The following is a 24,504-nucleotide window of genomic DNA, read 5'->3' on the forward strand; positions in this document are numbered from 1 at the left end:
TCTTTGATTAAGCTCACTCTTATTCGTCTTTCATAAACATCATACCTTTTACTTAGCCTTTTTTGAAACCCTCCCAAGATCCCCAGGATGACTAAGTGCCACTTAACTACACTGTTATAGTGCCTTATGCACATTACAATCATAGAATTTCCCACCTGAATTGAAGACGTCTATACATGACTGCCTTCCCTTGGATTTTGAGCTCCTTGAGGTCAGAAATGATGTCTTGATCCTTCTTGTAAATTTGTATTTAGCACATCACCTGGCACATGGTAACTGCTCAAATGCTTGTTCAACTGAACTAAGCAGTGGAGGTGGGAAGGTAAAGATGCTCAATACAGAAGGAGAACCCACACAAAGAGGTTTGAGAAGAGGTGGTAGAGGATGGGGCAAGGATGATACATTATGGGCTAATTTTGAATAGAAGAGATACCTTTCCCTATGTGCCTAAGAGGAAGGAGATAAAGATGGAGGCAAATAGAAGGTGGGAATGGATGGAGTTTCAAGCTGATGGCTCTATTTTCTTTGTTAAGCAGGTGGTTGGACAGAGGGAGTGTTCTACCAAAATTGGGTGAAGATAGAGGCAGTGAAGAAACACATAGGATATATTTGCTCAGAAAGTAAGTGCACATTTTAAACGCTAAGACCCTAGAAACATTTTCTTCCGGAATGTGCCATCTCTTAAGGACTTATTCATATACTTGAAATTCTTTTCCGAGGCAAAGTTTTAGATATACTTGTAGCATTTTCTCTACAAATGCGTCCAAACACTTGCTCCTCAAGATCTTTGCTTTTCTGCCAGGCTGCAGACTTGCCACCAGGGCTGGGATTGGTCATTGGGATATTGCTGTTGGTGGAGTCCAGTGAAACATGACTCATAGCAAGGCTACCTGCACTGTGGGAAGAGTAACTGTAAATCATCTTGAGAAAGGCAGATTTTGTGTTAGTCTCTTGCTTACAAAGAATAACATAGCATTTGGGGAAGAACATACAACACAGGATCCCATAGTTAGATATCAAAATAACAATAATCTCGACAGCTGGCAAATATTTGCCAAATGTGGTAGCATAGACAGGGATGAATATGATCCAAGCTATGAAGTGAATGAGCATGCCGAATGTTATGAATTTGGCTTCATTGTAATTCTCAGGTAATTTCCTGCCTTTGAAGGCAAATATGAAGCAGATAAAGGCCAAGATGGCAATATAGCCCAACATGGTGCCAAATGCGAGGACAGATCCCTCCTCACATTCCAGGATAATGACTCTGGGCAAGGAGACATTCTCTTCCACAGTAGGTGCTGCTAAAATTACCCAGAGTGTGCAAATGACAACCTGGATACCCGTGCAAGTGAAGATGATGGGGATAGGTTTATAGAGGCACTTCAAAAAGTTCTGCAACTTGGGATCGAAGCTGAAGGCTAGCAAAATTTTCAGAGACTTCATCAAAATGCAGGAGATGCAGAGAGTAAAGCTCACACCAAACAGTGTCTGCCTGGTTTTACACGTGAAATCCTGTGGTTCTCCAACAAAAAAGCCCGTGTTGGCAAAGTTGAGGAAATGACAGAGAAGGATCACATAGCAGACTGTCAACCCCCCGGATGATTTCACAACGGGTGTGTTCAGGTTTCTTGTAAATATTATGCCAATGGCCAGAACAAACATGATTCCCAGAAGAGAGAGGGCCATGAGCAGGATAGCCAAGGAGTCATTCCAGCTGAGATACTCCACTTCCTTTTCAAAGCACACGGTGCTCCTTACTGGGGCCCAGTGAGTTTCGTTGTTGCATAAAAGGCAGTGATCCATATCTAAAAGACAGAGGAGATTCAGTTATTGCAAACATTTAAACCAGGCGATTGTCCACAATGCTACAAATGAGACTCCTTCTCGTAATAGTCCTGACTAGAAAACGGATATAGATAATTGTCACATTGGTTACTTATTAAAATAAAGCATGCACAGAACCCAAAGAAGGTGAGAGAGAAAGGGTGAAGGTGAGGGAAGAGGAAGAGGGGAAGAGAGAAAAAGAGAATTTTCAGTCAAGCTGCAAGTCTTTAGGAAATTAATATACTCAGGATAGATGCTAGCCTCTTGTGAACTTGCTGGTGGCAGTTCAGGGACTCTGTTAAGAAAAGGGGCCATGGAATCAGACATATTTCAAGTCCCTTTCTCTATCACTTAACGATTCCCGTAATCTTGAACAAACCAATTGAACTTTCTGAGCCTATTTCCAAATCTCTTTAAAAAATTTTTTAAAAAGACTCTGCCTTATTGGAGTGCGGCACTCAGTGAGATAATAAATATAAAATGCTTTGCAGGGAGCGTTGCTCACAGTAGGCACTCAATATGACGGGGGCTGCTGTTATAAATAAGGCTGCAATTCTTTTAAAAGCAGAGACAATATGGTTGTGTCACCCTAAAAGCTTCCTAAAAGTGAGATAACACAAGATAGTTATCAATGACAGTTGATGAAGAATTAAAGTCTATTTATCCACCCAGGAGTTTAGTATAATTGAGCCACTCACACAGGCAGTGATAAGCTTGAAAATGATTTATGTTGACTTTTTTTTTAATAAGGATTTTTTTTTAAAGATTGGCACCTGAGCTAACATCTGTTGCAAATCTTCTTTTTGTTGTTGTTTCTTCTTCTTCTTCTCCCCCAAACCCCGCCCCCCCCTAAGTACATAGTTGTATATTCTAGTTGTAGGTCCTTCTGGTTGGGCTATGTGGGACACCACCTCAGCATGGCATGATGAGTGGTGCCAGGTCCGCACCCAGGATCCTATCCGGAAACCCTGGGCTGCCGAAGTGGAGTGCATGAACTTAACCACTCGGCCATGGGGCTGGCCCTGATTTATGCTGATTCTGACTGCAGGGTGGCATAAATAGTTGATACCAGAGTGGTGTCTCTGGGAGTGTGATTGCATTTGCTCCCTGTTTTCACCCCCTATAGATGGGGTCCTAATTACTTCCAAAAAGCCTCTCTCTGGGCATCCATCTGATTACACTCCGCAAAGCCCATTCAACTTTATACAGGCCCCGTGGTCACTTCTTCATTCACCTGAAAGTCAAATGGTGTTTCTGTTTATAGACTTCATTAGCTTTCCAGCCTCCTCCTCTTTCCAAACTCTGCTTCCCTACAAATACCCATTCTTTTCTGTCCTCCCCTTACCTACTGCTGCTGGTACCTACCATTTCATTAGTTCAGAGAACATTTATTGACCTTGTCTATGTACAAGGGCTGTGTCCTGGAATCACAGAGAATAGGAGATGATGTCCTTTCAGAGTGCCTTAAATCCTTGCTTTTCCTCCAAGGTTGCCCTCGGTCTCCTATACTTGTTCTTGGAAGCAACTTACTCTGGTTATCAAAGACAACCCAGATTGTATCTTGAAGGACTCTTGTACATCTTTATGGGAAATGAATGCTCCATACTCTCTTGGTGTTTTTGTTTATCCCACTTGGCAGACAGGTGCTAGATACCACATAGCCTGGAAAATTTGCTCTCCCTCCAAATCACCTAGTTATTTAGACAGCACAGTCCATCTCGGGTTGAGATAAGTGGCATTTTTGTGAGGTAATGACAGAACATGGATATTGGAATGTTTACATTGCGATACTTCTCTCTTGGAGCTAATAAGGAAAAAGAATAAGCATTTGGGAACTATTCCAGCTCCGGGATTCTCAGCTTTTATATAAGATGAATAGGAATGCTGCAATAAACAAGGGAATATGATGTTTTTAAAGTAGGCTTAGCTCCTGGGATAGTGCAGACAGCTCCTTTTAGGGCTCCAAAGGCTGCTGACCTCACTCTTGTTCTTTAATTTGTATATTTTGCTCTGATCTCATCAAATTGTTGTAGACAGGTTTGGCAAACAATCAATTAGTAACATCTTATCTCTGTCAGTAGTTCATCCCCTTGTCTCAAGGAAGATTCTTTCTCTTTAGGCTTCACTGTTGCCTATTGGTAGGAATAATGAGATCTCCAGGGTGTACACACCTCTGAGTTTCTAACATGCTCAGATTAGTTAATGCAGTATTTATTTATTTATGGTTATTGTGCCCCAATTACAAGTCATGCAAATCTGTGTAGGGGACACATGGACAAAAATTGACAGAGAACTCGCATTGTTTTAAGAGGTGCCGGAGAAGAAGTCCAGTTGTGGGGGATGACATCATCCCCTGGAAGTCAAGTTCCTTTTCTCTCTCTATTATGTATTGGTTGTGCATCTGCTGATATAATAGAGAAAATTCAAAGATAAAATGAAATCTTACAGGAATTTAGTCTAGCAAGGGCATGAGATGCATTTTTTTTTTCCCAAATGAAAAACTAAGCCAAAAGAATTCATGTAAAAAAAATCAGCCTAAAAGGAATGGTAAGGATCATAGGGTGGGTCACTGTACCTGTCGTAGTGACTGCAATTACCTGTCTGATTACTGTAGTGATTTTCAGGACAGTCCACACATTCATAGCAGCAGATATGTTGACTTTTTGTAGTTTTCTTCATTTGCCCAGGACTGCATTCCTTGGAGCATTTAGATTGAATTTGCTGAAAAATGGAAAGAAATCCCAAATGGATTTTTTAAAAGATTGATCTTAACTAATTTTGTATTTTGATCTTTCTTTCCATAGTATATTAGAATTTTTTGTCATCTGGAGAAATGTGAACATGTTTAAAAAATAGAAAATATTTCAGATGGTGAAACTGTTTTAGGAAGAGTACAGCTTTTGTCACATTAATAACTTCTGTAAGGAAATAAGGGAAATTAGCTCTTTCAAAAAGCCCCTAGCAGAGGGAGAAATGTGTAGTGGTGGAGCTAAAGAAGGAAATGATGGCTTAGGAATTTCCAATCATGTGCTGTATGAAGAGTTCAACCATATAAGAAAATAATATATTCTTGGACTTTTATATTCTTTAGAAGAAGGTTATTAATAATGCTGTCCAAAGACCATGTCCAGTCTAATCTTAAAAAACAAAACAGTGGAAAATTTTGAATTCAAAACTATTAAAGTATGAGTCAAAAAGACAAAATCATCCTGAGAATTTAGATCATAATTCTGCACGTCCCAATGTAAATCACATGTAGCATTCTATTTTCACGGAACCCTCTGTTTTCAATCTAGCTAATAATTCTTTGCACTTCAGCTGTGTTATTTTTTCCATTCATAGTACCTTTCTCATGGCACGTCTTGTGAGATAATCTGTTATCGTCTTTCTTTTGTCCTTGGGAAGCCAAACCAGAATGAGTAAGTGAGACTTTCTTCTCAATTCTCTTAATAGCTATTCCTGAGCCTGGAACATAGTCAAAGTACTAAGCTAACCAGTCTTTCCTCTAGAAGATGAAAATGAACTGGCTGAGAGAGAAAAGCAGCCAAGATTCAGTAGCCCTGTGTCCACAAGCACTGGCTTTCTTGTTTTCAACACGGTTGTTGCTGACCTGGGTTTTGAGCTGGCAGGATATCTGCCTTGTGGATTCCCCAGGGCAAACTTTTAATTGGAAGTATCCACACTCTTGGAGGGTGCTCAGAGGACAAAAAAGGATTTAACTGGACATCATTAGGGGAATAAAGTGAAACCTTTCTTCCCAGAAACACTGTCTCTTCTCTCCCCACACATCAAGAGGTAGTAAAGACATTCTAATGTCTAGGATTGATAACTTTGGAACAGCAACAGATTTAGGGTTACCTGATGTTTTGGCCTATGAGTGTGGTTTTTTTTAAGGTATGCTTTTTTTTTTTTTGGTGAGAAAGATTGGCCTTGAGCTAACATCTGTTGCCACTCTTTCTCTTTTCTTTTTTTGTTTTTTGTTTTGTTTTTTCTCCCCAAAGGCCGAGTACATAGTTGTATATCCTAGTTGTAAGTCATTCTAGTTCTTCTATGTGGGATGCCGCCACAGCATGGCTTGATGAGCTGTGTGTTGGTCTGTGCACAGGATCTGAATTGGGACCCTAGGCCACCAAAGCTGAGCACATGAACTTAACCACTCAGCCATCGGGCCAGCTACTGGACTATGAGTTTTGATGACTTACCAGAAATGTTGATACCCCAACGAGCCTGCATATTGATAAGCAAATCTTGAAGTCTGACATAGTTGATCTCAGATACTGTTGGTATCTACAAACTTCTTGAAGTATTTATGGGTGTTTCCACCAAAAAGGAAGACTTGTCCCACTTTTCATGGTGGTCAGCCCCTTCCACTTAGTCTCTAAAAGCCCTATCAGTTATTTTTCTTCCTATCACCTCCCCCTCATTGGTGTCTCTCCTACAAAGTCTGGAGGTAAGTCTTGGTAACGATAAATAATAGAGAATCCTCTCTGTATTCAATAAAAAAATGAGTCACAGCATGGTTTAAGAGACCCAGTTGAGTTACAGTGTTTAGCAGAGTGCTGGGTTCACAATGTGGTTGTGAGGATAGTGGTGATGATAACAAAGATGGCAAAAGTTTGGGAACACAGAAGGATGGCTACACTTCTATTTTTCAAGGGAAAAGTATCTTGCTTTACTGAAACATCACAGGGAAAATGAGAACTAAGAGAGTGGCTTAAAGCATTAATATATTCATTCCTTCATTCAACACGTATATTTTGAGTGCCTATTATATGCCAGGAAGTTTTGTAATTGTTGGAGCCATAGCAGGCAACAAAAGACAAAAAATCCATACTCTCATAGACCTTCAGTTCTAGTTAACAAGGTTGACAATAAATAAGACAAAGATAAGCAAAATGTACAGAATGCTAGGTAGCAATAAATGCTAAGGAGAAAAATAAAGACAGGAGGGTGCATAATAAGTGTTAGGTTGACATTGAAATTTTGAATAAGGTGACTGAGGAAGGCCTCCCTGAGATGGGGATGTTTTAAGAAAGACAGAAAGGAAGTGAGAAAGTGAACCACCTGGACGTGAGAGAAGATTATTACAGGGGAAGGAAACAGCAGGTGCAAGGCCTTGAGCTAAGAGAAAGGAAGGCGTATATGGAAGAGTGAGAAGGCCTGTGGGGTAGGAGGAAGGAGAGGGTAAGGGGAAGGTGGTAGGAGATGAGGTCGGGGGACTGGTGGCAGGTCATGGAAGGTTGTTAAAGACATTGGCTTTACTCTGAGAGAAATAGGATGTAGGGAGGATTCTGAGCAGACTGTTATATTTTACAGGGTTACTCTGGCTGCTGCTTTAAGAACAGACTGAAGTAGGTAAGAGTGGAGGCAGAGAGCAATTGGAAACCCACTGTCTTAATCTGGGTGAGAGGTGATTGTTGCTTGGAGTGGAGTGGCAGCAATAGAGTAGAGGACAAAAGTGGTCAGAATCTGGACCCATTTTGAAAGTAAAACTTCGATGGGATGTGGAGCATGACAGAAAGAGAAGTGACAAGGATCCCACTGGGTTTTTCCATAAGCAACTAGGAGAAGGGAGTTCTTATTTATTGAGATAGAGGTAGGTTTGGGAACTCAGTTTTGGAACTAATCAGTTAAGCTATTAGACACCCAGGTAGAGATGTCAAGTAAGGGGTTGTATATTTATTTAGGTTGAAATCCAGAAGATAAAAATCTAGGAGTCATCTGCCTTCCATATAATGACGTTTTTTTAAAGTCACGAGCCTGGATGAAATCACTAAGGAAAAGTGCAGACAAAAAAAGAGGAGCCGTTCCGAGCTCTGGGCACATCAACATTTATAGGCAGTGGGAATGACAAGGAACCAGGAAAGGAGACTGAGAAGCAGTGGCCAGAGATGGAGGAAGAAAGTCAAGGGAGTGTGGTATTGTGGAAACAAATAAAGAGAACATTTCATGGAGGGAAGATTAATTAGCCTGTGAGTGAAGTAAGATGTTGTTTGGATTCATTAACATTGGTGAACTAGACAGAAAGAATTTTGATGCACTGGAAAGAGTTCAAAAGAATTCTTGGAGGAGAGAAGTTGGGATCAGTGAATATATTCAACTTTTTCAAGGAGTTTTGCTGTAAAGAGAAATAGAGGAATGGGCCGTATATGGAGGGGGATGTGCACGTGTGGGGTGGTCAATGGAGTTTCTTTTTTTTTAAGGTGGGAAGAATAACAGCATATTTGTATCATCATTTAAATAACGCAGAAGAGAAAATGCTTGAGGATGCAGGAAGAACTGGAGAATTGCCAGAGCAACATCCTTGAGTAAGTGAAAGTGGTTGGGATCCAGAGGACAAGTGGAGGAACTGACCTTGTCTAGGACCACAGACAGTCCATCCGCAGAGCCAGATGGAAGGCAGGGATATGGGCACAGATATGGTGGCAGGGAAACCCTGATTGTTTCAGTTTTGTTAGTGGAATAGGAAGCAGGGTCAACTGAAAGAGAAGATGAGGAAGATGTGTTGGAGTCAGAGGAGAGAAGAGAAAGCATAAAACAGCCATCTAGGAAGGTGGCAAGTTAATGGACTAAAGGAATAGTCCAATTGTCCAGCAGCATTAAGGGCCTACTCGAGGTTTGAGGGCATGAATTTAAAATGAGAACAGTCAGCAAGGTGTTTTTTGTTTTTGTTTTATTTATTTATTTATTTTTTGCCAAGTTCAGCGACACGGGATCTATATTGATTAGACAGAGAGTTGAATTTAACCAGGATTACACTTTGAATGAATATGAGGAAGGGAGAGAGAGGGGGAGGGAATTGAGAGTGTGTACAAGGGATCAATAAACAAGTTGATCATGGCATTTAAGGAGAGAAGTTGGAGACAGTGAACAGGCCTTAGAATGACTAGAGGTCCTGGTGGGGTCAAGGACTTTTGCAGTTGAGTTACCAATTGATTTGAATGCTACAAAGCAGCCTACAGCAAAATTACCTTGAGATTTCTGAACTCGTTTTTTGCTTCTTGGTCTGTGATGATGAAGACACCATTCTTCAGGTCATATTGTGCCAACCTGGTGATAGTCATGTGGCCATTGATCTCCTTCCAGAGCACAACATCATATCCAGTATTCATATCCCCATGGGCATCAAAATGAAATGAATTACCTCCATCAGTGAATGTCACATTTTTCAGTACATCAAGTAACTATAAAACATAAACACAGAAACAAACACTAATAGAAATATTCTAAGCGTACCCAGTAATGTAGTTATAACACTGCCTTACAAGGAATATCACTTAAAGATTAGAAAAAGGACATTCTGGATCAGTGAGTGTGGTAACTAGTTGAGAAGGTTCTTTAACTACCTGGCAACAATTTGAGAATTCTAACCTCATTTCTGCCAAAGTCTTGCTATGTGAATTTGAGAAATCAAATTAATGTTTATGGATGGTAGTTTCTCTAGCCTGTAAAATTAAAATCTGAGTATCTTCATTTTTCCACATTGTAGATTTCAGAATGGGTTCTCTGGGGCAGATGTCAAGGCTCTAATTCTGGCTGCATATCTCATTAGTAATGTGATCTTGACAGTTACAATTTCTTTCTAGGCCTCAGTTTACTCATCTGTAAAATGAGGTAAATGAAACCTACCCTATAGGATTATTGTGAGGATTAAATGTAATTATGCATGTAAAGAGTTTAGCCCAGGATTTGGCACAGAGTAAGAATTAATAAAGGTTAGATTAATATCTGTTAATACCTATTATTAGCTAATGGGTATATTGTGCAGATAATTAAAAATGCTCTGTCTATCAACTAATAATGTCACCTGACATTCATATGTTATTGCTAATACTCAAATCTGTGATATCATTTTACTCAGTAACAACTCAGTGAAGCAAGCTGAGCAAGGATCAGCTTCCCTTCTTCTTAGATGAGGATGCCCAGCAAGGGTGAAGGAACTTATCTGAGGACAAGCATCTTGACTTTCATTATGAGATCTTTCCATTCCATCTAACAATATATTAATTCAAGATCTCCTGCTATTTTTTCCTTCTGACTCAAAAGCAATCATCAATGTGCCATCTGGAGCCACAGAATGCAGGAAAATTCATCCTTTTTTTCTAGAGTCGCAATTGGCCCAGGTCCTTGGCCAAGTCTGAGTGGGTAATCTAAGCCAATAGTTGTCATACTTGCCATCCTCAAAATGAAAACTGATGGGACAGATCTACAAACCTGGGAGACAGTCCAATAACAGCAGCACCCTGCTCCTGGGCATGTACTGAGGAGCGTCCTCTCCAGAGAAGTTTAGTTGATGGGCGTAAGTAAGGTAGCTTCTAGCACCTGCCCTCTAAGTCCCTACTTTGTTACTCATTTGGTGGAAGATATGGATCTTATTATCTCCAATGGTTTTCAAGTTTCAGTGATTGAGTGCATAGTAAAGCGACTTCTAAAATCTGTTTTCAATTTAATTCATAAAATGATTTTTTTTAACTTGAGAGGAAAGAATTGCCATGAAAAGTTACTTGTTACCCAACTGTACAGTGAGAACTTGTATGCAGTACAGCTGGGACAGGAAACGTTTAACTGACAATAAGGCAGCCATATTGAGCTTGCACTGCAGAGGAAGAACACTGGGCCAGGAGGGAGGAAAACAGGTTGCAATTCTGGCTCCACCATTAACTTGATATATAATCATGGCTAAGTAAATGCCCTCTCTGAATGCATCAGGCCCACTCATTATCTAAATGTACGATACTGTGCAGCTTTGTTGGGTGCAAAATCTATGGAATGAGTTACAAATTGTTCTACTTGAATAGAATTATTCTTATTCTATTCCTTCTCAGTTAATCTTTTATGAAAGTTTCTTTCCTTTAATTTTTTTTGTTCAACAGAACATAAGTAAATCAAGCTATATTTTAAAGTAAATATAATAGCTACAATAGTCATGTCAATGACCAAATGTCACTTCAGCTAAGTCTCTAAGTGTGTGTATTGATTTTATTATACATCCCTACAGATTTCATAGTTCCTTTAATGAATGTCAATTAATTAGTATTACATTAAAGAAGCAGGATATCAGAACTAACATGGTGAAATTAACCAACAAAATCTTATTCTAGTAATTGCCTGGAAGATAAAAATGGAGGGAACAAAAATAAAAGAATAAGTAAGAGCCTACCGTTAATGTTCTCACCTCTGCCTGTGTATTGATTTTTCTTCTGTTCCTTCCTTAAGCAATATACACACGTAAGAGGAAACATATCCTCTTCCACTCTTGCATTTGAACTATAATTTCCACCTGTTTTTTTCCCTGCATTTAATTAGGTTTTACAGGGTAAAGTTCTGACACATATATGTTCTGTACATAATGATAACATTATATGATGTAAATAAACTAGCACAATTCTATGCTTGTTCTTACAGGAAAGAGGGTGGAGGCAAATAAAACAGTGAATTCATTACTTGTTAAATGTGACAGAACATTTGCTCCCGATTAAGGCAAATTTTGAACACTAACATTCCAGTTATTAAGCTATTAAATGCTTTTCCCATCAATTATTTGTTTTTCATTGAGACTCTGAAATTCACTGTAATTGACACTACAAAATTTAGAGAGTAGGATTTGCATTTCCATTATTGTATTATCCACTTCTGTTCGGTAATGACCTGTATTTGAGAACAAAAGGCAAGGGGGCCACACCAATTAAGGTGTTGTGATTGATGCTGTCTTCCATTTCCATAGCTTCTCTGATGTCCGCTCTATCTCCACAAGTAAGCTGTGCTTGGGAAAAGAGGTATCTTTGTGAGTAAATTAGAGAACAGCAGAGGAAGCAGCCTTGCATCTCTGTCTGGTGCCCAACCTATGTCTTTTTCTTTTGTGAAGTTTTCCAGGGTGTAGTAGAAAGCCCACTGGACTAAAGCTGGGGCAGTTTCACTGCTAACTATTTGGGTGACCATAGGCCAGACCCTTATTGCTGAGGCCCCCTCCATCTCTAAACTGCTATAAGTCTCAGTCACCAGTAACCCTTCCTCTTGTCACTTCTTTAGGATGAAGTGTAAAGAATATGAGCCCTGTGGACCTACCATAATATTATAACGATTAGAAATCATCTATGTTAGTGCCTAGTACAGTAGGCCTTAAAATGTTTGAGGAGTTATTTTCCTTACCACTCCAAAATCACTTTCTTCTTGGAACATGTCTCCTCTGACTTTTGGACTAATATTCAATCATCATTGCTACACTAGGATGTCTCATAAGTTCTTCAAACTCAACATCTCCAAAATGGAATGCTTAATATTTCCTCTCCCTACCAGGACTCACTTTTCTCTGTGCTTCCATTTCAATAAATGGCACCAGTTGCCCAAATTTTTGAATTGTTTGCAACGTCTTTGCTTCTCTCTATCATCCTTTACACCCGATCTCACTCCTAATGTTCCTCATACTTCCTCTTAAATATCCATGTGTATGTTTCTCCATCCTCATTGTCACAGCTGTAGTACAAAGCATCCTTTTCTTATGCCTGTATTACCAAACTCACCTTTCTCCCTCTGGTCCTGTGTCCCTCTAATCAACACACATGACAGTGGGAATACTATTTCCACAATGGAAAGCAGATCACATTCCTCTCTTGTGTAAAAGTATCTTTAATTGGCTCCTCTTTGCTCTACCAAGTCCAAATCTTTGAATATGGTTTGCAGACTTTCTGTTTCAAGGATAGTCCCTGTACCAGCAGTATCAGCATCACCTGAGAGGCTTTTAGAAGTGCAGACTTTCAGGTCCCCCTTGGGACTACTGAATTAGCATCTGTGTGATAGTAAAATCCCAAGGCAATTCAACTGCACATCAAAGTTTGAGATGCTCTGATCAACAAGGCCCTAATGATGGATTCTTCACTAGTCCCGCCAGTCTCATTTTCCAGTAGTTTCCACAAAAGTCTCTAGTTCTATGGCATGATTTTCTGCTCCCTGAAGATACCATGCTTTCTCTTCCTTCTGAGACTTTGGTGGAATATTTCTGCCCTGGCTAACTCCTACCCATCCATCACATTCACTGGAGATATCGTGATCCTTGGAGAATGTGCTCTGAATTGCTAGTACTGAATTAGTTGCCTCTATTACGTGCGGCTCTGCCATCTTGTGTTTATAAGAAACACCGCGATGTATCATCCTGTATTGTAATCAGCTCCTTAATTGTTTGATTGTGTACTCTACTAGACTCCTTTAGGGAAAGAACTGTCTTGTTCTCTATAATATTTTTAGCACTCAATGCAATGCCTGGAACATTGAGACATCCTATAAATATTTTCTAAATAAACATATGAATACAAGTTTGACTATTAAACATTCTCTCATCTCACGCACATCACTTACTACCTTGTACATCATCAGAAGTGAAGGAAAACAAAGAAGAGAAAACCAAAATAACTAGTCACAACAGAGAGGTGGTATCCTTGCACGCATCTGAGAAACATTAAAAATCTGTCGAAGTAAAACAAACATGACTGTGCTGTCCCTGAATACCACTCACAGATGTAAACAAATACAGAGCCAAAGTAAAGACTATCCTCAAATACTGGGGGGAAAAACCCTTTAAAGTTATTTGAATCTAAAATTATTCAGAAACTATCATTCAAATAATGGTGAATTTTGCCAGGGTACAAAATAATCTTTAGAAACGCACCTTGGATTAGTTCCCCGAAATCTTGCTGATCTTTTAAGTTTAGTGTCTACGGAGATTTCTTCATAAAAAGACAGTTGTTTGCATTATTTGTGCTACTGAATCTGGCACAGATGCAGCTCACTCACATGGAGATCAAAGGAGCAAGTCACTCCCCTATTCCTCCTTGCCTATCTGTTTCTATGTTTCTAGATAAACAGGCTCCCAGGGCCGTAAAGAACGACCTCAGGCTTCTAGTGTTTAAATAAAACTTTTAGAAGACGCTACTTGAATTATGCTTTCTTAACTCTTTTCCTCAGAATGTTTGAGACTTATTCCTGATTTAAAATACTTTCCCAGATCTTTAGTAGATAAATCGCTCCTGCGGTTTGTATTTCTCTTTTCTTTTGAGCCTCTTTGTGTCCCCCCCTCTTTATCCTGTCTGTCTCTATGGTTGTCTATTTTCTCTCCATTACTCCTTCTCAATCTCTCATTCCTAAAATTCCATGTAGTAGTTTCATTACGGTGGTCCACTTAATTTTTAGTTTTACCAATCCTTCATTGAAGGTTTACAAAGAGTATGCTTTCAAATAGGCATCTTAAAACTATTAAGCATATAACATTTTTTTTAAAAAAAGAGAGTTTTAATTTAAAAAAGATCCTAATCTCTAGTCTTATCTCTTCATTATGTTTTTGGCCTTGTGTTTACAAGGTGCAAACTAGTTTTAAAATGAGCAATTTGAAACACTCTATGACCATCACATTATCTACCCAAATGTAAGTTTGTCAGCTCAGAGCTTGGAGCTTGTGTTGGTGGGTGTTTAAAGTAAAAACAACAAAAGTAGAAATAGCCTGTCCTGAATACTTATTTATATGATCAGAAGAATTGGGTCTTACTCCCTTTCACCTTCTTTTTCCTTAGGAATTTAAAATAAATGTATTTTGGAACATGGTTCTGCCTCAAGACGTTGCAATTTGTCTTTGAATACACATTATTGAGAAATTTGTTTCTAATGAGTAAAATTTTTCATCATATGAAGCAACAATTTACTTTTAAATACCTTGTTCATGGGCATTTAAAAAGCGAAATGGAAATTTTTCACTAACTAGGGCCGCATTACACTTTAATTTGAACTTCTCAAACTAATCAAAGAGAGGAAAGGGAAAGACTTCTTTTACAATTAGTGGTGCATGTAAACCTGAGATATCATAGGAATTACCCTGATTGACCTAATAACATTCCAATGAATGTTGGAATGTTCCAATTCCATTCCATTGGAACCAGACTGGAGTCCTAGGGAGACGGCCTTAAGTAAGAGTCATAACTGGAGGCTTTGGGACTATAAACCATCAGAGACATCATGAGAAGCAAAGGGCACGGAATCAGAAGACTGAGACTGAAGTCATATTTCTGGTGCTTCCTAGCTTTAGTTTCCTCATCTATAATATTTAGTAATAATAAAAAGGATCGTTAAACATGCCTGGTCTTGTGTTTGTTAAGAGCATTAAAAGAGGCAATTCATAGGAAGCACTGAAAAACTGCAAGATCAGATACAAATCCATAAACTCAAGGAAAATAACACTATCACCAGAATCTTCTTGGACAACAGAAGAACATAACTTTGGTGAGTCAGAGTAGGAGGTAAAGGTAACATAACAAGTCTCATCCTCAAGAACAAAGAGCTAATGGTACAAAGGGAGGTTATTCAAAAACTGAAGGTGTCTGCTTCTAAAAGGAATACGATTAAGAGCAGTTAATTTAACTGTTTGCAAATTAAAGCAGGGAAGGAAATGGAGGAAATGATGGTAGGGGGATGTTCTCGGTTGTGTGAGTTAGTACCTCCCATGGTTGAAAGGCGTTAGGGTTCTGACAATCTTGAGCTTGGCACAGATCCTGAACTGCATAACCAAGGGCAAACACTGCGAGCTGAATACTGTGAACAAATCCTGGCTCAGTGTAATCCCACAGGAAGTCATTTCTCAGAGAGAAGTTCCTTTCTATATCCTTGTTAGCCTTGTAGGTCAAAGTCCCCTGAGAATGGTTGGAAATGCATTGACTCAAATCACTGTCCTTGACATGAGCACAGGCAGACAAGAGCATGGCGTATTCATTTAAGGGCTTGTTATTATCACTGGGAAATAAATGCAGATTTTGTAGAAAGGAATGGAAAGAGGACATATTCCCTCTTGTAAAGGTAAACCCCACAATTTTGCCAATCCTTTTAATGTTAGGAATGGTGGTGATCTTGGTGGCAGTTGACCAAATATCGCTAGCAATCCAGGTCTTATTTACATTCCTTTCAATGGCTTTATTGAAGAGATTGAAAACATGGAATTGCCTCAGAAATACCACAATGACATTAACCTGGGCTTCTGCTATGATTTTCTCAAGTGCCTGATTGATCCTGACTTCGATGGTGTTATCTGAGAGGAAGGCTGGGATAACTTCTTTGAAGGCTATGCACACATTATTTGCCGCGGTCTGGATTGCAAAAGTGTTGAGAGCCAATCGTCCGTAGTCATCATCTGTGGTTATGATGCCAATCCAGTTCCATCCAGATTTCTGAATTAGATGGACCATTGCTTTAGTTTGGTAGAAGTCACTGGGCACAGTCCGTAAAAATGAAGGGAAGCGAATTTTGTCGCTTAGGATTTCTGCAGTTGATTCATAACTCACCTGGAAATTGACAGAATCTTTTAGTTACAGTGTTGATGAACTCCAGGTGGCTGTTCATGTAGATTTTCCTCTCTGATTTCTGTGAGTTTCCATAACCTTTTCCTAAATTCTCTAGTCCTTTCCATCCTTCCCTTTCAATGAACTCCTACTTTACAAATAGCTTAAATCATGATATTTGGTATGTGGTGACTGCCTAGAGTCATTGCTCTCTAATCACTTTAAGTTATGCATAGTATAAGCCCTTGAAGGGTTCAGGCTCTAACTTTTATCTCTATCGCACTTCTATATCCATTTATATCTGTCTTATCTCTCAGGCCAGGACCGATTGTGGATATTATCTAAATATTTAGAAATAAATACAAGAAAAATGCAGCTGGTGGTGATTTTTATTCTAGGTAAAATAAATCATCCAGTCAAATAATCCTCTAGTCTAGAGGTCAGCAAACCTTTTCTGTAAAGGACCAGATAAAAAATATTTTAAGCTTTGTTGGTCACATATGCTCTCTGACATATATAATATATATATTGGGGTCTTTTTGTTACAACCTTTAAAAAATGTAAAAATCATTCTTAGCTCCACAGCTCAAGAGTTTGAGAGTCACATTTGGTCTGCAGGCTATGCTTTTTTTGTCCCCTGATCTAGTCAAATAAGCAGCAACATTTTGGGAGTCCTACCTAACATGTGCAAAGTTGTACCTGATTTACTGCTTTGGTGATTTTATTCTAGGGAGAATTATTGCCTTCCAAGGTGAATTTTTTTTTTTTTTTTTTTTTTTTTTTTTTTTTTTACAATTTGCAGCCTCATGGTATGGTGCAAAGACAATAGGCTTTGGAGTCAGACAAACTTAGAATCCTGACTTCAATAAATTTGGGAAAGTTAGTTCACTTTCCTTTACCTGTGAAGTGATAGGATTCTTGTGAAGATTAAAAGAGAAAGTTTAAACGGATATTAGCACATGGTGGACATTCACTAAAGCTTAGTTCCTTTCCCAGCACGTGACACTGCTACACTCACCAACATTGTGAGAGCTGCGCTTCTGCAAAATCAGCGTTACCCGTGGAAGTCTCCTTTCCTTTGTGTTGTCTATCATGGCAATTACATTTTACATTAAACAATCATTGTTACAAATAGTCTACTTTTCTTATCACCTGACTCACATTATACATAGTCTAGAAATTTTGAGCCAAAGCCTTATCTCTGAGATGTTTGGGGGAATAATTCTTTCATTTTGTCATTTTGGACTTATAGTTTGCATTACCAACGTCACTAGGCTATAATATAATGGAACTCTCAGAGGCTTTCATAAATATATGCGTTTATTTACTCTAGCTCCAGAAAGTATATATTTTGTATATAAGTGTATATTTTGTATTCTTATACACATTTATTATATTACATATTTTTTCTATCTGTTCATTTCTATCACGTGGTCATTTCTTTTTTTCCCTTTTTTATTGAGGTAACATTAGTTTAAAACATTACATAAATTTCATGTGTACATCATTATATTTCAACTTCTGTGTTGTCTACATCATATTCACCATCAAAAGTCTGGTTGCCATCTGTCACTGTTCAAATGTGCCTCTTTACCCCTTTCACCCTCTCCCCACCCCCTTACCCTCTATTAACTACTATCAGATGGTCATTTCTTGATAATCTGACTATAAGCCTTTTTCCTTTCTAACTTTTGGCTTTTAATCTTCCTTGAGCTTAAAAAGCAGTGACCTCACAAGTTACAGGGTGATGTGATATGAAGATGAGTAGGCTCAAAATGAAAGCCAAGGGAAATTGCTGGACTCTGAGGAATGTGCGAGCACTTAGTGCAGGGTTCTCTAATATCTGTTTTGGTCTTTCAGAGATGTTTTTACTTACTTCTTGGTTATTGGTTGGCCTTACAGGAGGTATGCATTTCCACAGTCTCTGCTCAAAGCATTTCTATCATACTCAGAAAAAATTGCAAACCATACCACAGCTAACAAGATGCTACATGAGCCAGCCTTTGCCTGTCTCTCCAAGTGCATCTCTTACTATGCTCCTTTCTGCTTAAACTGATCCAGCCATGATGACCTTTTGTTATTCTTTGGACATTTCAATGTTGCGCTTGCTGTTTTCTTGGTCTAGCTACTCTTCTCCTCTCCCCCATCTTACCTTGGCTGTCCCTTCTCATTCAAGTTCAGGCTAAACGTCACTTTCTCAAGAAGTCTTCCTTGACCTCCATACCCCCTTACCCTTCATTCTCTTCTCTTTTCTTCATAGCATCTGACTGATTGTTACTCCAGAAACAAGGCAGTTGAGGTGCTCAGAAGTTTGTGTCTTATCCAAATCATGCTGAAAACTGCCAGAAACTAGACCTGACAAATTGAGGGGTGTCTACACCCTTAGTGCTTTGTCCACTCTGTGGTCTATGATAGGGCACATCCTTTCTTTGACAGAAGAGAATGAAAGGTTAAAGTAAAGGCAACTGCCTAACTAGTCTCCCAGGTTACCCTGATCTGTTCATAATAAAGAATATAATCAAAACCAACATACGGATGTATAACAGAACCTACCTGTGGCATGAGCTGCAAATTCAACATCCTGGAGACAGCCATGGTTATTTCTGAGTAGCCAGCACCTATGACAGCCTTAACCCTTGGCATGTAGCTGGAATAGTCACACTTTAACTCCACGATTTCTCTGGAGCAGTTGAACTTAGAAAGAAACCTCAGAGCAGCTGCCATTGCCACTGTGACATCAGTACAAGTGTCATAGATTTCATACCCCAGTTTGACTCCAGATAAGAGTGTTGAATTATTGATCATCTCAATGCTGTGTATCATGGCAAGAGTATGAAGAAAGATTGATATGTCAAAGCTGTTGAGAAACAAGTATTTTTTGAAATCAGAACATAACTCTTCTCCACACGTGATGATATCTCATTTTATCCACATCTCTGCCTTATAATAGACAATTTCTGGATCAGTGAAGCTTACTTCTTGATGGATCTAAACTTTATTTATTTAAAAACAATTTCTCATGGAGACTTTAGAGGGTACCTAGGAACCCACACTTTCTCAAATACAGTCTATGGAACAAGATTTAACCATTTCTTAATGAAGTTGGGGATCATTTTGATTACTCGATTTAGCCTTCTGCAGTATGAAGATGTGTCTGGTTTTTGTTCCTTTTTGTAGCTCAATGTCAGTATTTTATTGCCATCCAAGTACCTCCTTTTTAGACTCACAAATCCGTTTTTAAATTTTCTGATTCTAATCTGCTGTGGTTGAAAACCAGATTAATAAGACTCTTAAAAATTGCATATAAATATGCTCTGGGAAAAACCCAATAGCCTTCTCCTAGGTAAAGTGCACTATTTTAGTTCCAACACATAGATAATTCTTCTTTTGGAAAGCTTTTCCAGTTGACTTCTTGATTTGTGATTATCCCAGAGCACTGAGTTGTTTGATTACTGATTTACTGTCAAGTTTATTTCATCCACCATGTTTACAAAAGGTTACAAACAGTGCCTAATACATAGTAAGGGGTGAATAAGTGTTTTTTTAAATGAATAAAAGGAGGTATTATTATTCAGTGTTTTGATATGCTAATGTTTCCTTTTAACGAATTGAGTTATGATAAATAAAACAATTTGAGTAATAGTATTTGCCATTGTGGACTATCTAAATGTGAAGTTTGACAAATCAGCATTAAGTTTTTAATTTAAAGAAAGAAGCAAGGAAGAGGAAAGGTTAAAGTGATGAATTGTCTGCTATTTAAAATGTATAATATTTTCAGAGTTTCCCACATGTTAGCTCCATGACAGTCTGAACCTCGTTGGTAAATTCACCTCAGTTTCCCAGTGGTTAGAATTGGGCCTAGGTAATGTCGGCACTTAATAAATGGTTGTTTAATGTTGAGTGAATACTATTTCTTTCAGTGACCAACAGTAAGATGAAAGGATGTTCAATTCAGCGATTTTTTTAAAGAATAAATTTGGTTATTAGATCAAATGATTCTTTACTATTTTCCATCGTTAGTAGTTGGCCTACGGTTGTGCGCCTCAAATTTGTAGTCATTGTTTGGGTGCCAGCTTAGCTCTCTGAAAATCTTCATTAATTATTTTTGGGTATTTCCTGGTATTCCTGATAATCAGCAGTTATGATGACAGTAGCTCAATGTGCCTAACTTCTGGAGAGAATGCCAGGAAGGAATCTCAGTGTGACATGAGATCCCATTTTATCTGAAAGCATTCTTAGAGGGCTTGGTAAATACTTTTTGATAAAGAGAGAAAAAAAGGGAGGAGAAAAGAGAAGATTAAGTTTACATATAAAAACATCAAGATAGAAATCAGGATTTTAGAGCTAGAAGAAACGATGGGGATCACATTGCCATAGCAACAGAAGCTGATGCTGCCTGTGTCCTTAGAGGTTATCCAGGCCCTTACTTTGTAGATGAGAACACTGGATACTGGAACTCAGAGTTTAAGTGATTTACCTAAATTTACAGAATTAGTTTGTCCCCAAACTGAAATTAGAATTCAAATATCCTACTCTCCTTGAAGAAAATCTATTTGTAACACACCCCACCCAGCTTTACTATTCCATATTACACTGTGCCAAATGTCTTTTATATAGTTGAGCTTTCACAATGTAAAGCGTTCATCAAAGAAGAAGGAATAGTTTCAGTTGAGATTGGGTCTTAATTTATGAAAGAATTAGATTATTTCAAGAATGAAATGAAGACAGTGTTGACAGAAATGTTAGTGTAGAGAAAAATTTTAAATGTAGTCTATTTTTAACGAATAATTAAACAAGAGATCCATGTTTATAACAAAATGCATGTTGTGGGTGGTAGAAATATTAATGTGCTATGTATGCTTGTGGTGGACAGGCCACAGTGTCTTATTGGTTTTCTCAAGTGACTTCATGGATTTTTTTTTTAGGCAAAATCCAAATAAACATATTAATGTAAAGCATTAATTGCCTCTGCTCTTGGAAGTTGACCATACATATAGTGCTGATTTATCTCTCTTTTAAGGAAGGATTTACTTCCTTAAAGTAACCAAGATTAACTATATGTAATTGCAAGATACGTGAGTTTAAATTTTATTAAAACAATTTAGATGTTAATACAAGTAAACATTTACATGATACAGTCTCCCGGTATAGTCTTGAAATCTAAATGTACTCTGTGAGGTTTTACTCACCCAACACACTTCTGGATTTCGGGTCGTCTGGGATAGTCATCTGAGGACAGCATTTTTTCATGAATGGCAAACAAACCTCCAATCATGATATGTCCTGGAGAAGTGGCAGTCACAAAGTCATCAGGGGTCTGGCAAGGCTGAGAAGAAGCAAGAATAATCACAAAGCAGATAATCAGTATAATCAGTAATGCCATGTTTCTATCTCATTTGCTCACTTCATGTGAGTTCTTAGGAATCGAATAATAAGCTCACAGAGTGCCAACAACATGGGTCCTATTTCACTGTAAACACCATGTAAGGTATAGGACAGTGGTAAGGATCAGAAACACTCAATATTCAGATGCTTGATGATAGTCAAAACAGCTCTTCACCAATAAGAACATATCAGACTCTTAACACTCCAATGTTGGACATGTATGAGAGCAATTAGAATTAGAAACATAAGTTTCACTGTGGTAGCACTCTTTCACTCCACTGTTAAGTCAAGGTCTTTGAGTCAGAGCAGCATTTCTTTTGAAGCAGAATGTAGACTCTTTAGAAGGGAGCAGTTTGGGAAATGGATAGTTCTGCTTTTCCAAAAGTATCACATTCAAGGAACAAAAGCTTCTGTGTAGTTTATAAACTGTTTAGAAAAATAGCATCCTGCTTTTGTTTTTCCAGAAAAGTTCTATTTTAAAAAAATGAAGTTCAGTTAAGTTTAGGTGTTTATCAAGTTCAGTTTACAAGTGTCAGAAATAGGTAGGTTTTGTGGTGACGGGGAAAACTAACAACGAGATGAAACCTCTGATATAGTGTTTTGGTTTGAGCAAAAAAGGTCTACATAGATAACTGACATTTCCACAGTTGCTTGTGGATTTTTAGTTTTATAAATTTGGGACTAATTTCAAGCTACATATTCTTAAATGCTTAGGAATCTGAACTATAATGACTTTATGGATATCTTTTGGAATTTAGTAGAAGACTGGTAAACATCAGTAACCTAAGCATCATTAAGAAAAAGTTGAAAGTTTTTCAGTTTATTTTTAAAATCAATCTTTTTCAGACATTGGATTAAGAAGGACTATCATGGGCGCACATTTCCAAATCCAATACATCAAGGTTGTTTGAAGAGTAGCAGACACATTTAAAGGAGTGTCAGAAAATAAAAGAATACAGTGGCCAGTAGGGTATTTTCCATCATCCATCATCCAAATTAGCCTTAGATTCCATTGACACATCGGGTTTCGCCAAGTGAAGAGTGGAGAAGTTACAGCGCCTCACAGTGTCACATGTCTATTAAGTCTTACCATTTTAACTAGTGGCAGGATTTCCTCTTCGAACACAAACCAGTTAACTTCAGTTGTCCAGAAAGTTTAATAAACATACATGAGTTTGAAGACTCTTCAAATGTTTTGCAATTGCATTTTACCTATCTGACTCTTATTATCCATTTGTGTTTGTGTGTGTGTGCAATCGGATAAATTTATATATTCATGAATTTAGTTATTTTGCTCAGATAACCCCTAAGGTCTGATGTAATTATAAGTTCAAAGATAATTTTGGTAAAGACATACTAAAAAATAAGTAATTCAGATAATTGCTCAGCAAAAGCATATAATAAGTATCTAGCAACTCAGAATAATTCTGAAGCTACTGCTCTCATGTGACCATATTGCCCAGGCCTGACATTTATTTGAAAAATCAGTGATGAAAGTTATACCAATGATTTCTCTTGGGTTGCAATTTAAACAATATTTAGGGTTTCTATAATCTCACAAAATTTAAAAATAAACCACATTTTCTTATTTTAATAAATATAATCTAAATTTGAAAATCTATTTCTATGAAAGAGCCTTCTAAAGGTAGGAGAACAAATGGTTTCAAAAGCCCTTGCCCTGTAAAATGAAGTGTCACGTGGCAGAAAAGGCTCAAGTTTGGAAGCTGACAGATCTGGATGGCTCTACCCACCAATTAGCATATGATTGTGAATGAGTTACTTTTTCTGAACAATAATATTCTCATTTATAAAATAGGAAAGATACTCTATCTTGTGGGTATGTTTTGAGACTTGAGCTGAATCGATTTGTAAAGCTCCTGTGTTCTAGTAGGCACTCAATAATTAGCTCCTGTCTTTGTCTGTTAGGGATCCTATAACAAAAATACCATAAACTGAGCGACTTATAATCAGCAAACATTTATTTCTCACAGTTCTGGGGCTGGGAAGTCCAAGATCATGACCCTGGCAGATTCAATGCCTGCCCACTCTAACTTTACACGGTGGAAGAGGCAAGGAAGCTTTCATAAGTTTGCTCTTATAAGGGCACTAACCCCATTCACGAGGCCTCTGCCCTCATGACCTAGTCACTTGCCAAAGGCCCTACCTCCTAATACCATCACCTGCAGGGTTAGGTTTCAACATATGAATTTTTGGGAGGACACAAACTTTCAGACAACAGCAGCTCCCTCCTTTTCCTTCCCCAAACCAAACTCAGTTATTAATTCCTAAATTCGGAGGGCTTTCTAAAAGTCAGTTAAACTGTTGCTCAGAACTCTTTCTCAAACATCTTAAATACATGCCTGGTAGAAATGATGATGTTTGTAAAATTACCACTGTTTGGCTATCATCTCCCTAGATTGTAAATCTCTTATTGAGTTAAGCTTAAAGGAAGATACAGAGCACGGTCATGCACTGCCTAGTGATGTTTTGGTCAACAACAGACTGCATATACGACAGTGGTCTCATAAGATTGGTACCATATAGCCTAGGTATGTAGTAGGCTATACCATCTAGATTTGTGCAAGTACACTCTAGCTCTATGATGCTTGCACAATGATGAAATCGCCTAATGATGGATTTCTTGGAACATATCCACGTCATTAAGCAAGGCATGACAGAAATTTTAGCCATAATTTAGAATCTACAGTTACTACATATTTCTGCTATTTAAAAACACTTAAACATGACAATAACTGTTACTCTTCCAAAATTTTTTTTTTTTTTTACCTTAAATAACTGTATCTGGAGGATAAAAACTCAAAGAAATTTTGAGAGAGAAATTACTGATGGTGCTAGCTTGTTCCTCTTTTGATCTCAAGGATCTGTATTTCTTCATAACTATCTTTGTATGAAGAGGTAAATGGTTAATATGATTTAGAGGGAACAGCACAGAAATGATATCGTTACCCAAGTAATTCTC

At 38.1% G+C, this 24,504-nt stretch overlaps 1 protein-coding gene across 3 annotated transcripts; it reads right to left on the minus strand.

The window, feature by feature from the left end:
- Positions 1-456: 456 nt before the first annotated feature.
- Positions 457-21,522, minus strand: GPRC6A (G protein-coupled receptor class C group 6 member A). 3 transcript variants are annotated; one of them, XM_070225631.1, is made up of 6 exons: positions 21,329-21,522; positions 18,693-18,996; positions 15,831-16,142; positions 8,799-9,011; positions 4,425-4,548; positions 457-1,808 (listed from the first exon to the last, which is right to left on the minus strand). In XM_070225631.1, exons 1-6 carry the CDS (start codon positions 21,520-21,522, stop codon positions 694-696), a joined length of 2,262 nt encoding a protein of 753 aa, XP_070081732.1. In that variant the 3' UTR covers positions 457-693. The 3 variants fall into 3 exon arrangements, with proteins under 3 accessions (XP_070081732.1, XP_001504197.2, XP_070081731.1); XM_001504147.3 differs by having other exon boundaries at positions 15,306-16,142; XM_070225630.1 differs by lacking the exon at positions 8,799-9,011 and having other exon boundaries at positions 15,306-16,142.
- Positions 21,523-24,504: the final 2,982 nt, after the last annotated feature.

Source organism: Equus caballus, chromosome 10, assembly GCF_041296265.1.
Source record: "Equus caballus isolate H_3958 breed thoroughbred chromosome 10, TB-T2T, whole genome shotgun sequence".
Taxonomy (NCBI): Eukaryota; Metazoa; Chordata; class Mammalia; order Perissodactyla; family Equidae; genus Equus; species Equus caballus.

What these genes read in the sequence shown, in the direction of transcription:
- GPRC6A (XM_001504147.3), bottom strand. Translation starts at nt 21,522, where the DNA reads ATGGCATTACTGATTATACTGATTATCTGCTTTGTGATTATTCTTGCT. An exon ending in ACGAGTTCAGAAATCTCAAG is followed by an intron (nt 4,549 to 8,798) that starts GTAATTTTGCTG and finishes TCCATTTTTCAG; the next exon opens with CAAATTCAATCTAAATGCTC. An exon ending in TCACTACAGTAATCAGACAG is followed by an intron (nt 1,809 to 4,424) that starts GTAATTGCAGTC and finishes TCTGTCTTTTAG; the next exon opens with ATATGGATCACTGCCTTTTA.